The 23,433-nt window shown below is 40.6% G+C and overlaps 1 protein-coding gene across 1 annotated transcript in view; it reads left to right on the forward strand.

Moving 5' to 3' along the window:
- LOC122652610 overlaps positions 1–23,433 on the forward strand; it is a 217,515-nt gene that overhangs the window by 159,310 nt on the left and 34,772 nt on the right. Inside the window, exons 27-31 of the mRNA XM_043846393.1 lie at positions 4,242–4,473; positions 4,906–5,271; positions 6,142–6,243; positions 6,920–7,063; positions 19,160–19,248. Coding sequence (XP_043702328.1) covers positions 4,242–4,473; positions 4,906–5,271; positions 6,142–6,243; positions 6,920–7,063; positions 19,160–19,248 — 933 coding nt within the window. The remainder of the gene's footprint in view (positions 1–4,241; positions 4,474–4,905; positions 5,272–6,141; positions 6,244–6,919; positions 7,064–19,159; positions 19,249–23,433) is intronic.

The following is a 23,433-nucleotide window of genomic DNA, read 5'->3' on the forward strand; positions in this document are numbered from 1 at the left end:
TATTGAGTTGGTTACAATTACAATAGGAAACTGACTCTAGGCTCTAGCTAGCTACTAGCTAGAAAACACAATTACAATAGGAAAGATTAACTACAAACAGAGCTTTAACTTAAACACAACTTAAATAAAAGGGATCCCATGGAATGGAAGTCTATGGACTCCCATAGACCTCCAACCATAGTTCGAGAACTCGTTTCGTTTCGGTATTTCGGGCTGACCGAAATATCCGAAATATTCGAAATTTCGAATATTTCGGTCGACATATTGTATTTTTTCTGGTATGTTTCGATAGATCATTTCGGTGGGTTTTAGGCCAAGTTAAGGCCTGAAACTTCATGGAAACACTATTTTAGGCTATATAAACACATTTAAATGTTCAAATTGCAAACATAGTCACCCAAAATGGTGTTTTGGATGTGCACCATTGATTGGCAATGTACGGTCGAACCCTAATGTATAACTTAGTTAATTACACATTTACACATACACATTGTATATTAAACAAGTAAACTCATAAGTTAAGTCATAAATCATAATATTAAGTACATAAGACATCAAGTCAATAACAAGTTAACAAATAACAACTTAAGAGTTAAGATTTAAGAAGATGATATCAAACATTCCAAATCACATATATTTATTTCATCACAAACAAACATGTTGATCATGCATTTCCCTAAAAAAAATCAATTTTGAGAATATGGTTTTACCTGGAATAGTGGAAAGGCTTCACAGATGTGCTAAGAAGTTTGTTCTCCAAGTGATTCCGACGTAGATGCGGCAAGGATTCAAGTGGGAAGTGGAAGAATGGAGAAGAAATGAGCAAAACCCTTCAAAAACCAAGCAAAAGTGCAAAACCAGAGCTATTTCTCAGTCTCGGTCGAAATTTCGACCGAGACTGACGAAACATGTTCATTTATATAAAGCAATTTCTCGAGAAATTCGAAATCTCGCGATATTTTGAAAAAATCTCGAGATATCTCGAAATTTCGAGAATTTTGATCGAATTTTTGTATTTTTTTTATTTGAGGTGGCATTTCGTTTCGAGGAGGTCGAAATATCCAAAATTTCCAAAATCTCAATCAAGATTTCGCGAGATTTTGAACTATGCCTCCAACGACACACACATACATTCTAACAAGGATAATATTCAAACCAAATGGGGAGTACACACTCAACCTAAATATACCTTCCCAGTATTCAGGAAAAAAAATTCCTGCAAGGTGATAAACCAAAAACAAATTGAAAAATTCAACTCAAACACCTTTCAATCCATGGATAAATGAGTTGTGCTCCAACAATTCATGTCTTCAGTAACCAAGACCATGGGGGGTTGGAGGTAACCCTTGGGCAATTCAAATGAGCCCTGTCCCACCTCCAATGGATGCTGGATGAGAGAGAGAGAGAGAGAGAGAAACTCAAGTACAAAGCTGGCAGTAAGCTTGTTTGTTCTGCCCTTTGTCGATTTGAGCTCCAAACAGCCACATCTTCACGTGAGATCTCTTCTTGGTGCTTCAATATTCTTCATCTAAGACTTTTCTCATGATTTCTTCAAATTTTTCACATGGTAGCCTCTTCCTTGAACCCCTTTGTAACCTAGGGTTTCAAAGAGAAGAAAAAGAAGCGGAGAACTTGTAGCGCGACTCTCAAACCAAATCTGGAGGTTCTGATAATCTAAAGGATGTAAGAGAACAAGAGAAGATGAGAGTTGGAGGACAAAGAAGAAGAAGAGGAGAAGCAGTTGGCGGTAATTAGTTGTGGGAGAGCATAGATTTCTCTCCCCTATATTGATTCACTTAGCCACATAAGGGAAATTACACACCTACCCCCCTATGCTAACATAAGACAGATACGGGAGGTAAAAAGGTAAAAAAAGTAAAGCACAATACAACATAATAACCTAGTACCCAAAGTACCCTTATTACATGAACACTAACACCCCCCCTCCCCAAAAAAAATAGAAAAGCTAAAGCGTAGGAAGGGTTGCCTAGTTTTTTCAACAAAATTAATTAGAAATGAATATATTCACATGGAATGTACGAATTGCATCGTAAGGTAAAAGATAAGGGAAGGTTGATTCTGACTGCTAGGAGGAGAGCAGAAAATGCCATTGAAAGGTGAGGAATGATGTAATGCAAACACAAACCAGTAAAAGGAATGAAATGGCAAGAATCAGAGCGCAATGGCAAGACATGATTCTTGTAGTGATCTTATCTATTTCGGGGTAAGGTTTAGTTTAGTTGTGTTGCACTTAGTTGTATTCTTGTAAAGTTGGGAAATTTATGTCTACCACCCCTGGGGTTTCAAACAATTATGTCTACCACCCCTGGGATTTCAAAAATTATTTTCGTACCCCTAAGTACTAACTCTGTTAGTTTTGGAAGGAAATGACAATTTTGCCCTTGTCCTCTTCTTCTTCTTCCCTTAATTCTACTCTTGAACCCTAACGGCATAGAACCCGTCTCTCCCATCTATGGTAAGCCTCCATCTCCCTTCACTACGTCTTCTCCGGTAAGCCACCATCAAGCCTGAGAAAATCCCTCAAGAGAGCTGTAAGTTAAACAGCTGACTCTCGATTCCTCACTGCAGAATAGAAGACCCAATCTGGAGTTTGGATCAGAAATTACTACTGACAGTGAGGGGGATAGGATTAATATCTGGATGAGAAAAGAAAGGAACACGATCCACTCCAAGCATTTACCCCATAACCCCAGAAGTTTATACTGCTCAGTCGAAGGCAATAGATGGCAAATGAAAGGAAAATGTTGACACAGAATGGAAAAAGCACATCAACCCAGAATTGAATCAGAAATCCAGAAACATATATTTATTTGCCGTCAAAAAAGAGTGCATAAAACAAACGAGAACCCATCTCACATAACCATCATTCACACACATCTAACTCTACATTTCCACCCAAATCGCATAACCTCAATTTGCAAACAAACCCATCAACCAGAAGCGGAAAATAAAAAGAACACAAAGAAATTGATGTAGGACTCACCTATCATTGTTGGAATCACGGACAGAACCCAAGTCAATCCTTGCTTACAACCATTTAAGAGACTAATACCAACCGTTATATTAAGCGTAGCTTGAGAAATGCGAGAAATGCGCAATCCACCTACTGTCTCTTTCTTGGTCTGTCTTTCTATTTTTCTATTCTTTTTCTCTGCTACTAAATAACTCTCTTCAGTCTTCACAGAAATATCGGTTAACCATTGACACACAGAGAAAAAAACATGTGGACAATGGTACCTTAGACGAGAAATCACCAAAATCTTGGCTTGATTTCCCCAGAAAACTGTGCTAATTGGTTAGATTCTCATCCATCAAATTCGATTCTGCACATCTCATTTGGGTCTCAGAACACAATCAGCTCTACCCAAATGATGGAACTTGCAATGGGTTTGGAGGTTAATGGGAAGCCGTTCATTTGGGTCATGAGACCTTCGATTGGGTTCCATATTAAAGCTGCACTCAGAGCCGAGTGGTTGCCAAAAGGGTTTGAAGAGCAAGTGAGAGAAAGAAGAAGAAGAAGGGTAAAAGGAAGGGAAGGAGAAGCTAGCCGTAGAGGGAGCAGCAGCAGAAGGGTCTCCGAGGGCTACTCCGGCAACACGAGGAAGGAGTGAGAGACGAGAGACAAATTAAGCAGCAGTTAGGGCTACAAACAAATGGGGATAAATATGTAAAAACACCTTCATTAAGGGTATTATGGGCATTTGGTTAATATATGGGTGATGACATCATCACTTAACTGTTCTCATCTAACGGTAGGGGTACGTTTGTAAGAATCTTTCAAAATATAGGGGAAGTTTATGAAATAGATGAAATCCTAGGCGTGGTAGACATAATTGTTTGAAACCCCAGGGGTGGTAGACGTAAATTCCCTAAAATAATCTATTTGTGTATTAGGAGGAGAGCAACAAAGGCCATTGAATGGTGAGGAATGATGTGATGCAAACAGAAACCAGTAAAAGGAGCGAAATGGTAAGAATCAGAGTGCAATGGCAAGACATGATTCTTGTAGTGATCTCATCTATTTCGGGATAAGGTTTCATTCAGTTGTGTTGCGCTTGGTTGTATTCTTAATAGTTTTATTTGTTTATCTATGACAGGGTGTTCTGTTGTAAATTTTATGTTATAAAAAGGTTATGAGATTGCATGAAATTTCACGACTTAAAGATGCAACAACTATTTGTAATGCTACATGAAATTTGACAACTTAAAATATACTGCAGGTATGAACATTTGGCTAAAAGTGCACCAACAATCTTAGATGACTCCCTATCCGCTGACTCATACCTTAATGTTCTATATATGCCATCTACTTTTCCCCGTTCTGAGAGGTCTAGACGGGCTCTACTATATTCAAAGAGTCAGTCCATGTCATCTATTTCAGATTTTGATGATGGCCCTCGCAGCAACCTGGACAATGTTCGTTACCTCGAGTGTGTTAACTACTTGCAAGAAGTAAGTTGGAATGATCTTGCTGTGGTTTAAATTGTACGCAAATCTTTCACTAATATATTGGTCATGTCTGTAAGAAAATTTCAGATTGATTTGTACACTTGCACATTCCATAGCCAGTTCTTGCATTTGAACACGTAACAAGCTTTTATTGGAAAGTCAACTCTATTACTGATTCTACATAACAAGCATTTATTGGAAAGTCATAATTGCTTTCAAACACCCCCTTCTTCTCCAGTAGTTCTTTCTTGGTGGTTGGTTGGACTGCCTGTTTACTCAGAAATTTGTGGGTTGGGATATAGCCAGTATGGTTTACATCCTTATATAGTTGACTCTACATGGATATTTATCCTGATGCTTCATGTGGTGGTAAATTTTCTATAATATTTTTGTTTCTGATGATATTTTTTGTCTTTGTATTTGCACTTTTTGCAGCATGCACGTCAACATCTACTTGGTTTTATGTTCAGACATGGCCGCTACAAGGATGCTTGCATGCTGTTCTTTCCTCCAGATGCTGTTCCTCCACCTCCTCAACCCTCTTCACTTGCGGTTGTTACTCCATCTTCATCTCCTCAAAGGCCTGATCCTTTGGCAACTGATTACGGAACAATTGATGATTTATGTGATTGCTGCATTGGTTATGATGCCATGCCCGTTTTGGAACTCGTCATTTCAACAAGAATGTCTTCTAGTGTAGCACAGGATGTGGCAGTGAACCAGTATACAGCTTCTGCACTTGTCCGTATATGCGCCTATTGTGAAACTCATAGGCATTTTAATTATCTTTACAAGTTCCAGGTGCATAAAATGTTATCCCCTTCTTTTAATGAAGCTTTTATATAGAAATGGATTGGGATCTCTTACAAGTAGGGAAGCTGCCTGGTTCTGTTCTTACTAAGATGTCAGAAAATTCTTCATTCTTGTGATGAAAATATGTGATAGAGAAATGATTATCGTGGACATGTGTGTGCATGTGTGTGCTCGCACATGTTTTCGTTTAGAACAAAAATTATTTTCACTTATTTCTGCAAGCATCCAAAAGATGTTTATGCTAAATGAAAAATATTCATTGTCAAATGCATACCAGCTTTTGTGGTTTGTCTGATACTGAGACAGATTTTTCGTAAATGCCCTAGAAGGCTAGAATTGATCAGTTCTTTGTGAGGGCATCAGACACATGTTAGATAGGATTGTCCAATAAATCATATGATGTCCATGCATCTAATCTAAGAAACTTCCACAGCCATTTTACAAGTAAGCCTACATTTTTCCCCTTTGATTTTGGTAGACTTTGTCCACTGTCCTTGTTTGATTTACTATTTTCCCAGATTATAAGCTAATGTTTTTCTTCTCAAATCAGGTTTTCAAATTGATCACAGGATCTCATTATAGAATTAGTTCTAGTAGAAGTATAGTTAAAAAAAAATCATCCTTTTTTAACCTCTGCTTTATTCTCCTCTTCTTTTTACTCTATTGATGACATGGCCAACCCTTTAAACATATTATGTCCTCAATTTCAGAATACATAGACCATGATTACCATCATTATATTCACGGCAATCTTCTCTTTTTTCTTTTTTTTGGGGTGGGGGGGGGGGTTGGGGGGAGGGCTGATTTTGAGCAATTTTTTTTCTATTTTGAGTACTTGACCATAACTTGCTGCTACAGGTAATCAAGAAGGATCATGTTGCTGCTGGACTTTGTTGTATTCAGCTATTTATGAACTCTTCTTTCCAAGATGAAGCTCTAAAACATTTGGAGCATGCAAAAGTAAATCCCTCTTTTTTTTTCGTTTTTTTTTTTGTTGGATTAGTGAAAGCAAGTCCTTATTTGTTAATAATACGATGACAGTCCTGTGGAAACCTACAATTTTCAAATAACTCAGCTACTTTATTATTTTGCATATCTACAACTGTTCAGCTAATGTAGTTTGTATCTTTTCTCAAGTTCTTCTATGACTATGAGGCTGTGACTATTTTTATGATCTTGTTGTGGAAACTGCTGCTGTACTAAAGATGCAAGTCTGTATATAAAAGACTAACATATGTACAAATTACAAGACATATTTTATTACTGGACCCATGACCAAAATACTCTCTTCTTCCGCTGTTGGACTAAAGTGTGCAAGTATCTACATTAAAAAACTAACATAATTACAAAACATATATTCTATTACTTGACCCATGACCAAAATACCCTTGCTTTTCTTTTTTATTTTGGGGGGGGGTGTTCGGAGATATATTATGAGGTCACCACACTTCCTGCTTACTGTTGCTACGTTAGCATGCTTTTCATGGGTTAAGTGGCATGTGCTTGTTCAGTGGGAAAAAGCAATGGACCAGAGCTTTATAAGCTTGTGATCTGATACTTTTATGATTTCTTTTAGATCTGCATTGCAGGATTTCTTGTCTTTGGTTTTGCTTAGCATATCTTTATTATGGTGCAGTTGCATTTTGAAGAAGGATTGTCAGCACGACACAAAGCAGGGGATTCAACAAAGCTCATCTCGAAGGGAGTCCGAGGAAAAAGTGCGTCCGAAAAGCTTTCTGAGGAGGGACTTGTCAAGTTATCTGCACGTGTTGCAATCCAAGTATGATATCTTCTAAGAAAACAAATGCTTTCAGCAGCTTTTGATGCAACACCATGTAGACTTATGGCAAAATCTTTGTTAATTTTCGTCATGTTCGATACTCTCCTGCATAGATACCTTGTATAAGATAGTGATAAAATATCTGGTTCACTTTTATCCAAAAAACAATGTGTTTGTCATTGATGTATGGCCAATTGATATGAAGAACTTTAATGGTGTAAACTGTAAACCATATCAAATAAAATGTGAATCTTTCCTACACTTTTGAAACTACTTTAATGTATTCGCTTCTCTTTAGCAAACGACCTTATTCAACTCCTGGGCCGCACACATAAGTATAAGCTTGTTAAAACTAAACCGTAAGTAATTTAAGTTTAGTGCGTTCAATTTTATCCGTCTAGTATTGACTGCTAATTAAAAGATATCCAACAGTTATATAACATCTTTTAGAAGTTGCAATATTTGTCCAACCTTGATTTGGAGAGGTTCGAGTAAGAATCTTATGTTCAAAATCTAGTTCCATTCAATTAGATCTCATCCATATTAGAAACCAGATTAGAACAAGGTTTCGCAATTGGGACTCTCAACCTAGGGGCCTGAATTAGGAATATTGACATATTAGATAACAAGTTTATTTATCCTATAAACTAAGCATTAGCTCAGATGGTTATTGTTATGAGTTATATAAGTTTTTAGTTCTGATATTATGAAAGGTGCTTTTAGCATATCAATAAATTCAGTTATAATTGTATTAGTGCATTTATTAAGCTCAATTATAATGGTTTTTGTGAGTTGTGACATGAACTTCCAAAAGTAGCTAAAACTGTTGGGTCCAGTTAATCAGATTAAAACCCAGTCATATACAGAGGTCCTGGTAGAAAATTGGATTCTGGCTCAGGCTGATGGTCTTAAAGTTAGAAATGAGCTAGGATTGATTCAAGACTAGAAGTAAGAAGGTAGAGGCTGAGAAGAGAGAAGAGAAGGAGGAGAAGAGAAGAAGAGAGAAGGACAAGAGGAGAAATGAACACAACCATATGGGAGAGAGAATTGATTTCTCTCCCCTATATTCTTCATTAATCAACTGCTGGAATTACAAACAGCTCCCTAGGGAGGTAAAGGGAAAAATAAGAAACAAGAGACAAAATACAACTTAAGGCACAATACAATGGCCAGTCACAGAAATACCCCTAAAACATAAACTCTAACACCCCCCCTCAAGCTGGAGAATAAATGTCGTACATTCCCAGCTTGCATAGAAGAGCATTGAACTGATGAGGAATGAGTCCTTTGGTGAAGATGTCTGCCAATTGATCACCGGTCTTCACAAAGGGAGTACAAATGTACCCAGAGTTAATCTTTTCTTTGATGAAGTGTCTATCAACTTCAATGTGCTTTGTTCAGTCATGTTGCACAGGGTTGTATGCTATACTAATGGCAGCCTTGTTATCACAATAGAGTCTCATAGGTGCCTCAGTATCAAATCCCAACTGTTGGACCAGCCGTTTCAACCATAGGAGTTCACATACTCCATGAGCCATAGCTCTAAATTCTGCCTCTGCACTTGACCGAGCCACAACTGGTTGTTTTTTGCTCCTCCATGTGAGCATATTACCACCCACAAAAGTACAATAGCCAGATGTAGATCGTCTGTCAGAAACTGAACCAGCCCAATCAACATCAGTGTAGCCTTCAATTCTCAAATGATTGTTCTTGGCATATAGAACTCAAATGATTGTTCTTGGCATAGAGAAGACCTTTTCCTGGAGAGGACTTCAAGTATCTGAGGATCTGGTAAACAACATCCAAGTGCCCACTCTTGGGGGCATGCATAAACTAACTCATCACCCCAACTGCATAGGTGATATCTGGGCGAGTCAAAGAGAGAGAGATCAATTTCCCTACAAGCCTCTGGTATTTCCCTGCATCAACAAGGGAAGGTCCACAGTCTTCTCCTAGCTTATGATTCTGATCAATAGGAGAGTTTGCTGGTTTGCAACCCAACATCCCTGTCTCTTTCAACTAGTCTAGGACAAACTTCCTTTGACATATATTTATTCCCTTCTTAGACCTTGACATTTCAATACCCAAGAAGTACTTTAAACGTCCCAAATCTTTAATCTCAAACTGTTGAGCCAAGTAGGTCTTCAGCCTATTTATCTCAACTATATCATTTCCAATCATTACAATATCATCAACATAGACAATAAGGGCTGTGATGGTACCATTACCTCACCGGGTAAATAAAGTGTGGTCAGCTTGGCTCTGGGAATACCCATTTTTCAAAATGGCCTGTCTAAACCTCTCAAACCAAGACTTCAAGGACTGCTTGAGACCATATAGTGCCTTCTTGAGCAGGCACACTTTCCCTTTAGCTGAGGGACACTTCAAGCCAGGTGAAGTCTACATGTACACTTCCTCTTCTAGATCACCGTGGAGGAAAGCGTTCTTCACATCCAACTGATACAATGGCCAATCTTTTTTTTTTTGCTGAATAAGAAATTTATTACCAAAGAGGAAAAAAGAATTACAGGGCCCCCGAAGAGGAGCAACAAAACAAAAAATAAGAGGCCAAAGCATCAACTCTGAGGGCCAATAGAAACAAGAGAGACCCCAGGAGACAACAATAAGCCTGTTCCTTGGGGTATCGGGACAAAAGGAGGGAGGAGCTGACAATGGTTTCGCCTTAATTTCAAAGGAAATGGAATCCCAAATTTGCTGATAAGACCTAGAGTTGGAGGTCCATTTCCTAATATTACGCTCCATCCAAATATGGTTCATAGTTGCACAAAAAGCAAGCTTTCCAACAGTATCACATATAGAGGGTCCCGCAAAGGTCATGTCGATCCAAATCCATTCACGGGAGAAAGGAAGAATTCTTCTAGAGACTGGCCAACATTTGAGTAAGATGCCTTTCCAGATCGCTGCCGCTGTAGGGCACTCAAAGAATAGGTGATCAATGTCTTCCACATTGTTCCAGCAGAGGCAGCAATAGGGGGAGACAAGGATGTGGCGATGCAGAAGGAAGGCCTGAGTTGGAAGACAGTTGTTGAAGATCCTCCAAGCGGTGAAGCAGTGCCTAGGGATGTGATGTTTGAAGCAAAGAAGCTTTCTCCAGGGGGCTAGAGGACCCTTAAGCCGAATGAGATCCCAAGCTGATTTTGAGGAGAAGAGAGAAGTATTGTTTGCCAACCAATTTACATAGTCACACCTGCCCAAAGGCCTTCTGAGTATGGAGGGAAGGTCATTCCAGATGAGGGCAAGATCCGGAAAGGAAGTAGGAGGAGGAGACCAGCCAGACTGATCTAAGATGTCAGCTACCAAAGAGAGCCTGTGGAGACCTGAAGCATAAATGATCCGAGGGGTAATCAAGGGGAGGAGGATCCCCTTTGGTTGCCAATGATCCAGCCAAAGATAGGAAGAGAGACCATCCCCAATCTGAGATTTGATGACATGAATGACCAAGTGACGGGAGCCTAAGATTTTGCGCCAGACCCAAGAAGGATCAGACAACGGGGAAGTTGTCCAAATGGAATCCTGCCGAAGGGGTCCCGAGTAGATCCAATCAACCCAAATGCTCTTATGCTTTGAAGCAATCTTCCAGATTAACTTGAAGATACCAGCCGAGTTCACATCTTTGATTCTTCTAATGCCCAGGCCACCCTCTTTCTTCGGCAGACACACAGCAGCCCAGTTAAGAGGATGAAGGTATCTGGAAGAATCATTACCCTTCCAAAGAAATGAAGCCAAAAGAGATTTCAAGGACTTAATAGTAGCTTGAGGCAGCCCATAGATGCCAGACCAGTAGATATAAGAAGATTCTAAGAGTGATCTAATAAGAACCAACCTGCTAGCATAAGAGAGAAGCTTGCCTTTCCATAACTGAAGCCTTTTCCGAATGAGATCAAGCATCGGGGTACAGTGGTGGGCTGAAAGCCTAGCAGGGATCAAAGGAAGACCCAAATACTTAACAAGCAATTGACCTTCATAGAAGCCAGATTTCTCTAGAAAAGAAACCTTGTCCAGCTCCGATACCCTAGCAAAAAACAGGAGAGACTTTGAAGGGTTGATGCGGAGGCCCGATAACTCATGAAAGTGCTGCAAACAGAGCATAATAGATTCCAGAGAGTCAATGGAAGCCTTTGAGAAGATCACCAGGTCATCCGCAAAGGCCAAGTGAGTTAACTTGAGAGCTTTACACTTAGGCAAAGGCGTAATAAGCTGCTGATCTGTGCAAATTTGGATTTCCCTGGAGAGTGCTTCCAAGGCCAAAGTGAGCAAATAAGGGGAGAGAGGGCAGCCTTGCCTAATTCCCACAGAGGCTTCAAAGTAACCTGCCGAGCTGCCATTAACTAGCACTGAAAACTTTCGGGAAGAGATGCAAGCCTGAACCCAGTTGACAAAGATAAAAGGGAATCCCATCTTGGTCATCACCTGACTAATGAAGTCCCACCTTAAAGAATCAAAGGCCTTATGGATGTCAATCTTCAGGTTGACTGCGGGGGAATGATTTTTCCTGTCAAACCCTCTGACAATGTCATGACAAATAAGAATGTTGTCCGAGATGTGTCTTCTTGGGATGAAAGCCGATTGGTTGTCACTGACAAGGAGATACACTACACTTTTGAGCCGCCTAGCAAGAATCTTGGCAATGAATTTGTATAGGAGATTGCAGAGAGCAATGGGCCTGAAATCATTCATAGCAGATGCACCATTCTTTTTGGGGATGAGACAAAGAAAAGTATGATTGATACCTTTGACCTAATAAGGGTTGAAGAAGAAGCTGACAATGGCAGCAATAAGATCCAATTTGATGATGTCCCAAGCACCTAAGAAGAAACCCATACTGAACCCATCAGGACCAGGATCTCCCAACACCTTAAGAGAGTGGATGGCAGCCACAATCTCATCTTCTTTAGGAATGGAGCTCAAAGAGTCAAGGAGAGTCGGAGGAATGAACTTGTTGAGCAAGCCATTCGGGATGGAAGGAGAGATCATCTGAGAGCTGCTGAAGATTCCCTTGAAATGCTGAACTACCAAGTCTTTAATATCTTTTAACTGTAGAGACAATAGAACCATCTTGGGCTGTAAGCTGAACAATGGAGTTTGCATTGACTCCATAACTCCAGATTTAACCATCTGATTTAGCCGTAACTTTCAGCATATATTCCCCTCCACCCTGCTCACACTCAACCTGAATATTAAGTCCATTCAACCACCTGATTTCCTGTTATCATAACCCTAGTGTTGAGATGTGTTACCCGATATTATAAGGGTATTTTGGGTTTTTTATTTATGCTTTATTTATGTACTTTTGAACAAGGGTAGGATTGTAATTTGGGCTGTGACACTGTTCACGTGAACAGTGTCGTGAACAGTATCGTGAATAGTGCCGTGAACAGTGTTTCCCTTTGTAATCTCTTTTATTATTATTATTATAAATAGAGAGTTTGACTGATCTCATTGATCATTCAAGCCATTCACGAAATTCCTGTTTTGTTAACATGGCATCAGAGCCAAATACACTCTGATCTAGGTTTTCAAAACCCACCTCCCTCCCTTCGATTTTTTTCTCCTTCCCTCCATCGAGCTTCTTCCCTTCTTCTTTCTTCCTTTCTTTTGGTTCTTCTTCTCCCATTAGGGCAGCACTACTGAGGTGATCGTAATGATCTAGCTGCTGCCCCAATATACCTCCTTTTTTATGCCTCTTTTTTGGATCGAGTGGAGCTGAAGCACTGTCTGCTATTTGAAGATTCCTATTTTTTTGGAGATCAAGCCTCTACATCTGTTTCGGCTGCATCTTCTATTGTGGGATCTTTATTTGATATTGTTCTCAGCCCCTATTCACTTCATCAGATTGGTTGAAGACCCCAGCCCCTTATCGATCTCTCTTCTCAGGGTTTTTTTCAAAACCCTGACATTAATCGATCTTGGGGTTGGGCTGCTGGTTCCTGCTGCATCTGATTGGCACCTTTGCTGCCTTCATTCGACATCATTCCCAGCCTACATATCTGAGATTTTTTGCTCCAATACAGCCCTTTTCTATTGGGGGTCAATTCCAGAATTTTTTTGGATATTTTTTGGCTGTTTGCTGCTTCATTGAAGATTGGTTACCTGCTGCAATGACTGGTTCAGATTCTTCTTCAGCCTCTTCTGGCATTGATGGCCAGCCCCGGACTGATTTTCTTCCCCTTGCTGCCCCAATCAAACTTGATGGCTCTAACTACCTGAAGTGGTCTCGGTCTACCGATTTGACAGTAGCTGGCCGTGGCCTCACTAGCCATCTTCTTGGGACAACAACTAAACTAGTGGAAGAGGGTTCTCAGCTCAACAGGTGGTTATCGAATGATGCGATGGTGATGTCCTACTTGATCCATTCTATGCAAGGGGATATCTCAGACAATTTTCTTCTACTGGACACTGCCCATACTATCTGGAATGGTGCCAAAGAGACTTATGGTCGCACGGGGAATGATGCACAGGTCTATGAGATTAGAAAGAAGGCTAATGCCACTACCCAACAGGAGCTCTCTGTCTCCAAATACTATGCTGCCCTCAAGAACATGTGACAAGCAATTGGATCATTACTCCGACTATCAGCCCTCTCATCACATCGATCGGCTGCCTATCGCAAACACGTTGACAAAATACGTGCCTATGATTTTTTGGCTGGACTAAATATGGAGTTTGATCCTATTCGGGTGCAAGTACTTGGGCAATCCCCTTTTCCATCCCTAGAACAGGCCTTTGCCTTGGTTCATAATGGGGAATCTCGTCGGGCTGCTATGCTGCATTCCTCTACTGTTGATCGCTCCGCCTTGCAAGTTGCTTCCAGTACTCCTTCTCTTACCACTACTGATGGTGGTACTGTTGTCCCTAAAGGTCCTGTCAAGTGTGAACACTGCAACAGGCTCTATCATACTAAGGCTCAATGCTGGAAACTCCATGGGAAGCCTGCTGATTTTGACGAAAAGAAAGCCTGTGGGAAGTTTAAGCCCAAGGCTCATATGGCTGATTCTCCTACTCCTGCTGCTGCTGCCCCTTCATCTGACATTGGGCTTACTCAGGATGAGCTCCTAGCTTTCCGTCGCAAGCTACAGGCCTCTTCCGCTGCCTCCACTACGGCATCTACACCTGCTGCCCCTCCTGGTTCTAATTTTGCCTCAAGTACTCCAGTCAGTAGTCTGTGTGCATCGGCTGTATCCAGTCCTTGGATTATAGATTCCGGTGCCACTGACCACATGACTGGCTCCTCCCATGTATTTCATCTTTATTCTCCATCTTCTTGCAAAGACAGTGTTCGAGTAGCTAATGGTTCCCTTTCTCCTATTAATGGGAAGGGTTCCATACGCTGCTCCCCTACCCTTTCATTAAAATCTGTTTTGCATGTTCCGTCCTTTTCTACCAACCTTCTCTCTATTAGTAGTCTCACTAGAGATCTGAACTGCAAACTGACTTTTTTCCCTTCTCATTGTGTCATACAAGATCTGGAGACGGGGCGTACGATTGGGGGTGGTAAGATGCGGGGTGGTCTCTACTTACTTGACCCGGGTCGAGCCTTCTACTTTGCATTCGGCTTCCTCTCTGACTCATCATTTCTGATCCACCTCGTCCCACGACCTTCATCTCTGCACTGCCGACTTGATCATCCATCCCTTAGTACTTTGTCTCTTTTGTTTCCGAGCTTGATTAAGCATTGTAATAGGAATGAGTTTTTATGTGAGGCTTGTGTTTTGGCCAAACAGACTCGTTCCAGTTATTCTTCATTAAATAAAAGAAGTGAGTTTCCTTTTACTTTGGTTCATTCTGATGTGTGAGGCCCTGGCCGTTGTACTTCCCTTTCTGGTCATCGATGGTTTGTCTCGTTTATTGATTGTTATACTCGTGCCACTTGGGTGTACATGATGAGCCATAAAAGTGAGGTCTTCCGCTGTTTTCAGTTATTTCATCCTATGGTTCAGACCCAATTCAATGCCACCTTGCGCATTTTACGCAGTGATAATGGTAGAGAGTACATGGAGGGTCAGTTCCAACTTTATTTGGCTGCACATGGTATTGTCCATCAGACTAGCTGTGTTGACACACCTGCCCAGAATGGGGTTGCTGAAAGGAAAAATAGACATCTCCTTGAGGTCGCCCGGGCCATTATGTTTGCATGGCAGGTTCCTTCTCACTACTGGGTTGATGCCATTCTTACCGCTGCTTATCTCATCAACCGTGTGCCTACCCGTGTCCTTGATGGTCGTTCCCCCGTTGATCTCCTCCAGGGTTCCTCCTCCTTTGTGGTTCCCCCCAAAGTTTTTGGTTGTGTTGGCTATGTCCGCAATCATCATCCTCATGGGAAATTTAATCCACGGAGCATTCGGTGTATTTTTCTGGGCTATTCTGCGACCCAGAAAGGATACAAGTGTTACCATCCACCTTCTCGTCGTACTTTTGTCTCCATGGATATTGTCTTCCATGAGTCCTTGTCATATTATTCCCAGACACCTCTTCAGGGGGAGTAGGATCAGGGTTTTGAAGATGTGTCTGCTATTCTTCCTGATTCTATTCTGGGGGAGCCCTCTGTAACTTCAGCTCCTATAGTGGCTCCTATTCAGGGGGAGCGTAGACCAGTCAATCAAATCCCTGTTGATAAGGTATATATCCGGGAGCGCACAGGACAAGTTGAGACTACCACCACCACCATACCACCTCCACAATTGTCTGCACTTGATCCAGATCCAGACCCTACTACATCATCTGGTAAGGATCCTTCCCTTGACTTACCTATCGTTGTTCGTAAAGGCGTTAGGTCATGCACCCAACACCCCATCTCCAATGTTGTTTCCTATGATGCTTTATCTCCTTCCTATCGTGCATTTGTTTCTTCTCTTTCCTCTGTTTCTATTCCTCAAAAATGGCAGGAGGCGATTGCAGATCCAAAGTGGAAAGCAGCCATGATGGAAGAAATGACACGGCCTTACTTAAAAATGAGACATGGGAGCTAGTTGTTCTTCCTTCGGGTAAGAAACCAGTCGGGTGCAAATGGGTATTTGTTGTCAAGCAGAAGCCAGATGGAACAGTGGATAGATATAAAGCCAGGCTTGTGGCCAGAGGCTTCACTCAGACTTATGGGATCGACTACCAGGAGACATTTGCCCCTGTTGCAAAGTTGAACATTGTCCGGGTCTTACTGTCTTGTGCTGTCAACTTTGGCTGGGACCTACAGCAGTTGGATGTAAAAAATGCATTTCTTTATAGGGAGTTGGAAGAGGAGGTTTATATGGATGTTCCTCCGGGTTTTTCCTCTGACAAGACCCATGGGAAAGTTTGTAGGCTCAAAAGGGCACTCTATGGGTTGAAGCAATCTCCACGGGCATGGTTTGGTAGGTTTCATAAAGCCATGGTCTCCTGTGGATACAAACAAAGTCATGCTGATCACAATCTATTCATCAAGCGAAAGGGAGAAAAGGTCACTCTTCTCATAGTTTATGTTGATGACATAGTTGTGACTGGTAATGATACAAATGAAGTTTCTCACCTGAAGGCTTTCTTGGGACGGGAATTTGACATAAAAGATCTAGGACAGCTAAGATATTTTCTTGGGATTGAAGTTGCCCGTTCTCCAAAAGGCATCTTTCTCTCCCAGAGAAAGTATGTTCTAGATTTACTATCAGAGACTGGTTTGCTTGGTTGTCATCCTTGTGACACTCCCTTGGAAGCTACTACTCGTCTGCAAGAGAAGGAGGGTGAACCTGTTGATACGGGCAGATATCAACGATTGGTGGGCAAGCTAATTTATCTCTCCCACACCAGACCAGATATTGCCATTGCTGTGAGTCTTGTGAGCCAGTTCATGCATGATCCTTATTCCACTCACATGGCTGCTGTTCTTCGTATTCTCCATTACTTGAAGTCGGCTCCAGGAAAGGGGATCCTTTTGTCTCCTCATGACCATCTTTGCATTGAGGCTTACAGAGATCTTGATCGGGGTGGTAACCCCGACAGGAAATCTACCTCCGGCTATTGTACTTTTGTTGGAGGAAATCTAGTCACATGGCGGAGTAAAAAGCAAAATGTTGTGGCAAGATCTAGTGCTGAAGCTGAATTCCGTGCTATGGATCCAAGGCATATGTGAGTTACTGTGGCTTCAGAGTTTACTCCCTGATATTCGTGGTTCTGTTCATCTTCCAATGATGTTGTACTGTGACAACAAAGCAGCAATTAGCATTGCCCACAATCCAGTGCAGCATGACCGTACCAAACATGTGGAGATTGACAGACACTTCATCAAGGAGAAGTTAGAGAGTGGGCAGATTTGTATTCCTTTTGTGAAGTCTGGAGATCAACTGGCTGATGTCTTCACCAAAGGGTTGAGTGGGAAGTTGTTTTATCCTAGTCTAGTCAAGTTGGGCATGTGTGATATCTATGCCCCAACTTGAGGGGGAGTGTTGAGATGTGTTACCCGATATTATAAGGGTATTTTGGGTTTTTTATTTATGCTTTATTTATGTACTTTTGAACAAGGGTAGGATTGTAATTTGGGCTGTGACACTGTTCAAGTGAACAGTGTCGTGAACAGTATCGTGAATAGTGCCGTGAACAGTGTTTCCCTTTGTAATCTCTTTTATTATTATTATTATTATAAATAGAGAGTTTGACTGATCTCATTGATCATTCAAGCCATTCACGAAATTCCTGTTTTGTTAACACCTAGATTCCCTCATCTACCCCCTTTCAAAACCCTATTCCTAGTTGCTGCCCAAATCCATCTAACCTACTTCTACCCATCCAAAACCTATAAAACCTAGTTGATTAGACTCCTACAAACCTTCCTAGCTTTACCATATAAGGTCCATCCCTATTAACTTAACCCTAACCCTAAAATTGACCTAAAACCTCAATTCTGCCCCCATTGAACCAGTAGTTCAACAGACCCTGGTTACTTGGCTCCTAATAGATCTATCATCTATCTAGGATTACATTATTAAGCCACATAAGTCATCAAAAATCCACATTAAGTCACATCAAATCATCAAAAATCAACATTAAGTCGCATCAAGTCATCAAAAATCAACATAGAACTAGAAAACAACAAAACTGAAGAAACAAGATATTGGAAGTTTGAAACAATCAAAATAGATAGTTGGTTTATACTGTTCTTGGAATTGGTCATTGTCATGGTATACCTAGTCTCACATTTGGTTTATATTGTTTATAGAAAATATGATCTTATCTATAAGTAATTAAACTGCTCTCGATTTAGAGAAATGTTCTTGTTCTCTACGAAGTTTGACTGGTCAAATGATTTTATTTTTACATGAGACTTTTTGTATTTGGTCGACCACAAAACCAGCTTTCCAAAAAATCCAAGATTGCTTAAATCTGATTTATATTGAAGGAGTTATATCCCGGTCAAACCTTATTTGGTTTACGCGAATGCTGTCAAAATCGCTCTGAATGAAGAATTTTTTTTAGATATCAAAACAAATGAATATTTTACCGCATTTTTTGTTTTTATCAATTTTTTACCATATTAAAACTTATAGAATTTTTAGATTTGAGAAAAACCCCAGCATTAGAAAGTTGAAGCTTTCAACTACTGCCAAAAATCCAATTTTTGTTCTTGAACTGGGGGGTTGACTTTTTATCTTTTTGGAATTTTATTTTTTAACTATTTTTATTGGATTCAAATAGGGGGTATTTGCTTATTTATGAATAATATCTTAAGTAAATGAAATAACAAATATAAAAGCATTTACTTCAGCACTACACTACATTATTTTCCAACCTTGCGTCATTTGTTTGACCGTCATATTTTTTTTTCAAATTGCTTAACTTCTTTGTTTCTTGTTGTGTAGTACTCTGAACATTACGAATAGTTTCACTGCTATATTCCAGTTGAAGAAAATGTCATAGTTGTTTCTACACTTGCAATCCTTACTTTTTTTACCGTGACATTGGGTGAAAATATAATCACTAAACATGAGGTCATCCAAACTGCCTGCATTTTCCATGTTCTTTCCTGTGTTTATTCTCGACCATGAGGACTGTTCGACTTACCTCGAAGAGTGATATCCTGCTAATTGTTTCCTAACATTGTCAAAAACTGTATAGGTTGATGTAGTGAGATCCTTCAATGATACAGATGGACCCCAATGGAAACATTCTCTTTTCGGAAATCCCAATGACCCTGAAACTTTCAGGTTTGTATTCCCTTGATTTCTAGTCAATCCATGTTCTCACTTTTTTTTATTTTTTAAATTTCATATTTTACCTCTATAAGTGTAGTTTTGTAATCTTATTTCTTTATTCAAGTAGAGATTTAAGGGATGAGAAGCCCCAAATGCCAGAGAAAGAAGTATCTACGCAAGAAATGAACTGGCCCAAAAAAAAAAAATTCTCTACTTTCCTCTTGTTACATAATCCCAATGGAACAAATCACTTTCTGATGTCATAGGGGCTTCTTAATAGAAGAGCTGGAAAAATCTGATGGAGGAGGACAAAAACTATACAGGCAAGAAGAAACCAGGAGAAAACACAACCTCTTACTCTCCTCTAATGGACTGCTTAAAAGAATCTAAACTGAACTGGAGTTGAAAAAATAAATCCTTCAATGAATGAATAACTCAATGAGCAGGCCCTAACTCAATTTCTTTTCTTTGAAGGCTTCTCTAGACAACTAAAGGGAGTATTCTCCAAGGCCATCCTCCCATCCTCACTGGATATCCCAAGGCTCTTAGAGGCCAACTGTTGATGAGATCAATCATCTTACAAGTTGCACCCAAGAAGCCTTAAATAAGGATAAGAAGCAAGCTTACACCTCCCTAGTAATGATAAATATTGTGGGGAGCCACTTGTTCTATTTTTTTATTTTTCATTTTCCTTTTCAACAGATTTGTTTTAAACTCTGATTTTACAGCCTAAAAAATTATCATCGTTATGTTTTTGGGTTTTTAGTTTTGAGGGGTCTTTCCCTTCTCTTTTGCAGACCTTGCCTCCCTCCCTCTGTAAAGGCAGTCTTGTAAGTTGTATGTTGTTTGTCTCTCCCCCCCCCCCCCCCTCTCTTCTCTTCCTTTGGTAATGAATTTTTTTTTATTCAGCCTACAAAAAAAAAGGTACTGTCTGGTTTATTACTCTAGGTGTTTTTAGAACTTGTAATCTTCTTCACACAGTCCTTGGTCTTTTTTTTGGGTGAATAAAAATTCATTACCATAAAGAGAAAATACAAGGAAACCCCAGAATACAGGAGGGGAGAGGAGAAAAAAAACCAACAAAACAAAGGGCACGCAGACCCAACTAATGGGGGGATAACATACAAGAGGGGTGGCCCCAGGAGGCAATATTATGCCTGTTCCTAGGGGGAAGAAACACAGGAAGAAGAGGGAGAGGGGGGTTGGGATTTAGTTCTGACTTCAAAGGAGATGGAGTCCCAAATCTGCCTGTAGGATCTAGAGTTGGAACTCCATCTCCCAATGTTGCGCTCCATCCAAATATGTGAAATAGTAGCTCCAAAAGCAAGCTTTCCAATTCTATCACAAAGGGAGTTGCCCCCCGAAGGTCATTTCAATCCACACCCATTCTCTTTGAAAAGGGAGAATTCTTCTTCTTCTAGGCCAATATTTGCGAAGAGCCCCATACCAAATAGCGGAAGAGAACGGGCAGTCAAAAAATAGGTGCTCTACAGATTCAATGCCATTCCAACAAAGACAGCAGGTTGGAGAGACACTGATTTTGCCAATGAAGGAGAAAGGACTGAGTTGGGAGGCAGTTTGTAAGAGCGCACCAAACACAGAAGCTATGCCGAGGGATGTGCCCTTTGAACCAGACAATCTTGTGCCAATAGGATCCCTGGATCTTATGAGGTTCCAAGCAGATTTGGATCTGAAAATGCCTGAAGAAGTTGGAGTCCAAGTAGTCAAATCTCCCGAACCATCAGGTCTTCTAACAATAGAAGGAAGGGCATTCCAAATGTCTGCAAGTTGAGGGGAGGGAGTGGGAGTCCAGCCATTAGAGAGGATAATGTCCGCAACCGATGAGAGCTTATGGAGGCCAGCTCTGTATATAAGTCTAGAGCTCACTATATGAAGGACAATGCCCATGAGGTGCCAATGATCTAACCAAATTCTGGAAGTAGAGCCGTCATCAATCTTGGTGGTAATTGCCTTAAAGGCTAGGGGTCTGAGTTTGAGAATGTTCTTCCAGACCCAAGAGGAGTCAGGGAAGCAAGATACAGTCCATATAGAATCTCTCTTAAGAATCCCCGAATATATCCAGTCCACCCAAATACTCTTATGTTTAGAAGCAATCTTCCAAATAAGTTTGAGGATACCAGCCTTATTGACTTCTTTGATTCTTCGTAACCCAAGACCTCCTTCCTTTCTAGGGAAGCAAACCAAGGACCAGCTAGTAGGGCGAAGGAATCTAGAGGACTCCGCGCCTTTCCAAAGGAAGCTACTCATAATGCGTCATCAATCTTGGTGACAGTCCTTGTCTTATTCCGAAAAGTTCTTTAAGTCGGGTAAAAAAAGGTTTTCAAAATAATTTGAAAGTATACTTACCATCATGTCATTGTCAAGAGTTTTCATTGTCTTGCACATTTTTCGAGTATGCATGTGAAATGACAAAATTGTACCCTCACTAAAAGAAGATGTGTGCTATACCAGGAGGGCAAAAAATAAGGTTATAAATTATTTGATGCCCTAAGGGGTTTCAATAAGAAAATGATGCAGTAGCACTTGACTGGTTGGACCAGCATGACCGAGTTTGGAAACCCAAACCAAGAACTGGTCCAACCCAGGTTTTTTAGTCCAACAAGGGTTGGAAGTAGTTCGTTTATTTATTTTTGTCAATTATTTGTAAAGTAGGATACATATAGGCTGGTTACTTTATTTGAACTCTATTCTAGTTTTATAGTTGGATTAGGATATAGTTTTACATTCCCACTACGACTCTTGATTTTGTTTATTTATACATTGTAACCCAACATTAGAGAGAGAGTAAATTGAATAGAAAATATTGGGTGTGCCTGTTAGAGTCTATGTAATAAGGGTAGTTTGGGCACTAGTTTAGTATCTTGTTGTCTTATGTTGTAATTTTCCTTTTTTACCTTTTGCCTCCCTGGGGAGGTGTTTGTAATTCTTCTTTGTGTTAGTAAATCAAGTAGGGGAGAGGAATCTTTACTCCCCCACATTTGGTTGCACATCTCCTTCTCTCTTTTTCTCTTCCCCTCATCTTCTCTTCTTCTTTTCTCACCTCCTACCTTCTCTCCTCTCTTTAATCGATCCTTACACCATTTCCAGCTTGGTATCAGAGCATGGTTTGAGAGTCGACCAAGCTTTTACTCCCTTACACCTCTCTTTGGAACACTAGAAAAGTAAAGGGTTCCAATAGAGGCTATACCATGTAAACAAACACATCTAGAAGCACCTAGAAGGCATAATGGAAGAAGTTTGGAGGTTATGAAGACTATTCGAAGAAGCAAGAAGCCCCTTGGTCACTACCACCAGTTCTTTTTTCTCTTCTGGTTTCTCCTCCATCAAGCAGTATTTGGAACTTGGAAGTGGGGCTGTGCTTGCTAGAGTCGCCCAAGGGGTGGCTTTCAACCCCCCCAAGGCCTTGGTTACTAAAGAGGTGAGTTGGTGGAGCACAACTCATCCTCCTCCAAGCTGCCAGGTACCGCCAGATTTGTTTTTGTTGCCCCTTTTTTTGCTCAAAATGCTTTGTATGGTGAGTTTGGTTGCTATTGGTTGGTAAGTTATATCATTTGGGACTTATGTGTTGTCATGGAATGAAGCTAAATCGTGAAGGGTGTATATGAGTTGGTTGTCAAGTTTTTTATGGCTACCTACTTACTGGATTTTTTTTTGGTAGAGTGTACTCCCCATTGGTTTTGGGTATCATCCCCACTTTCTACGTGTGTTCCTACATTATGTAAAGCCCTTTGGAACCAGGCGTGCCTTATATCGATCCACAGTCCCATCAACCTTCTGTTTGACCACAAACACCCATTTACATCCCACTGGTCGTTTCCCTGGAGGAAGATCTACAAGATCCCAAGTATTTTTTTATTTTTTTGGATGAATAAAAATTTAATTACGAAGAAAAAAGAAGGAATATACAAGCCCAAGGGCAAACAATGCCGAAGCTAGGATCTAGCTAGGATGCAAAATGGATAGAGGGAGACCACAGGAGACAACAATGAGCATGTTCCTTGGGGAATCCTTCAAATCCGAAGGGGGGAGGGATCTAATCTTAGATGAAACATCAAAAAAGATGGCCTTCCAAATCGTGTCAAAAGAGCGGGAGTTAGACCTCCATCTTTTAAGGTTACGTTCCATCCAAATGTGAGAGATAGTGGCACAAAAGGCAATCTTGCTAACCGAATCACA

Source organism: Telopea speciosissima, chromosome 2 (genome assembly GCF_018873765.1).
Source record: "Telopea speciosissima isolate NSW1024214 ecotype Mountain lineage chromosome 2, Tspe_v1, whole genome shotgun sequence".
In the NCBI taxonomy this organism is placed as follows: Eukaryota; Viridiplantae; Streptophyta; class Magnoliopsida; order Proteales; family Proteaceae; genus Telopea; species Telopea speciosissima.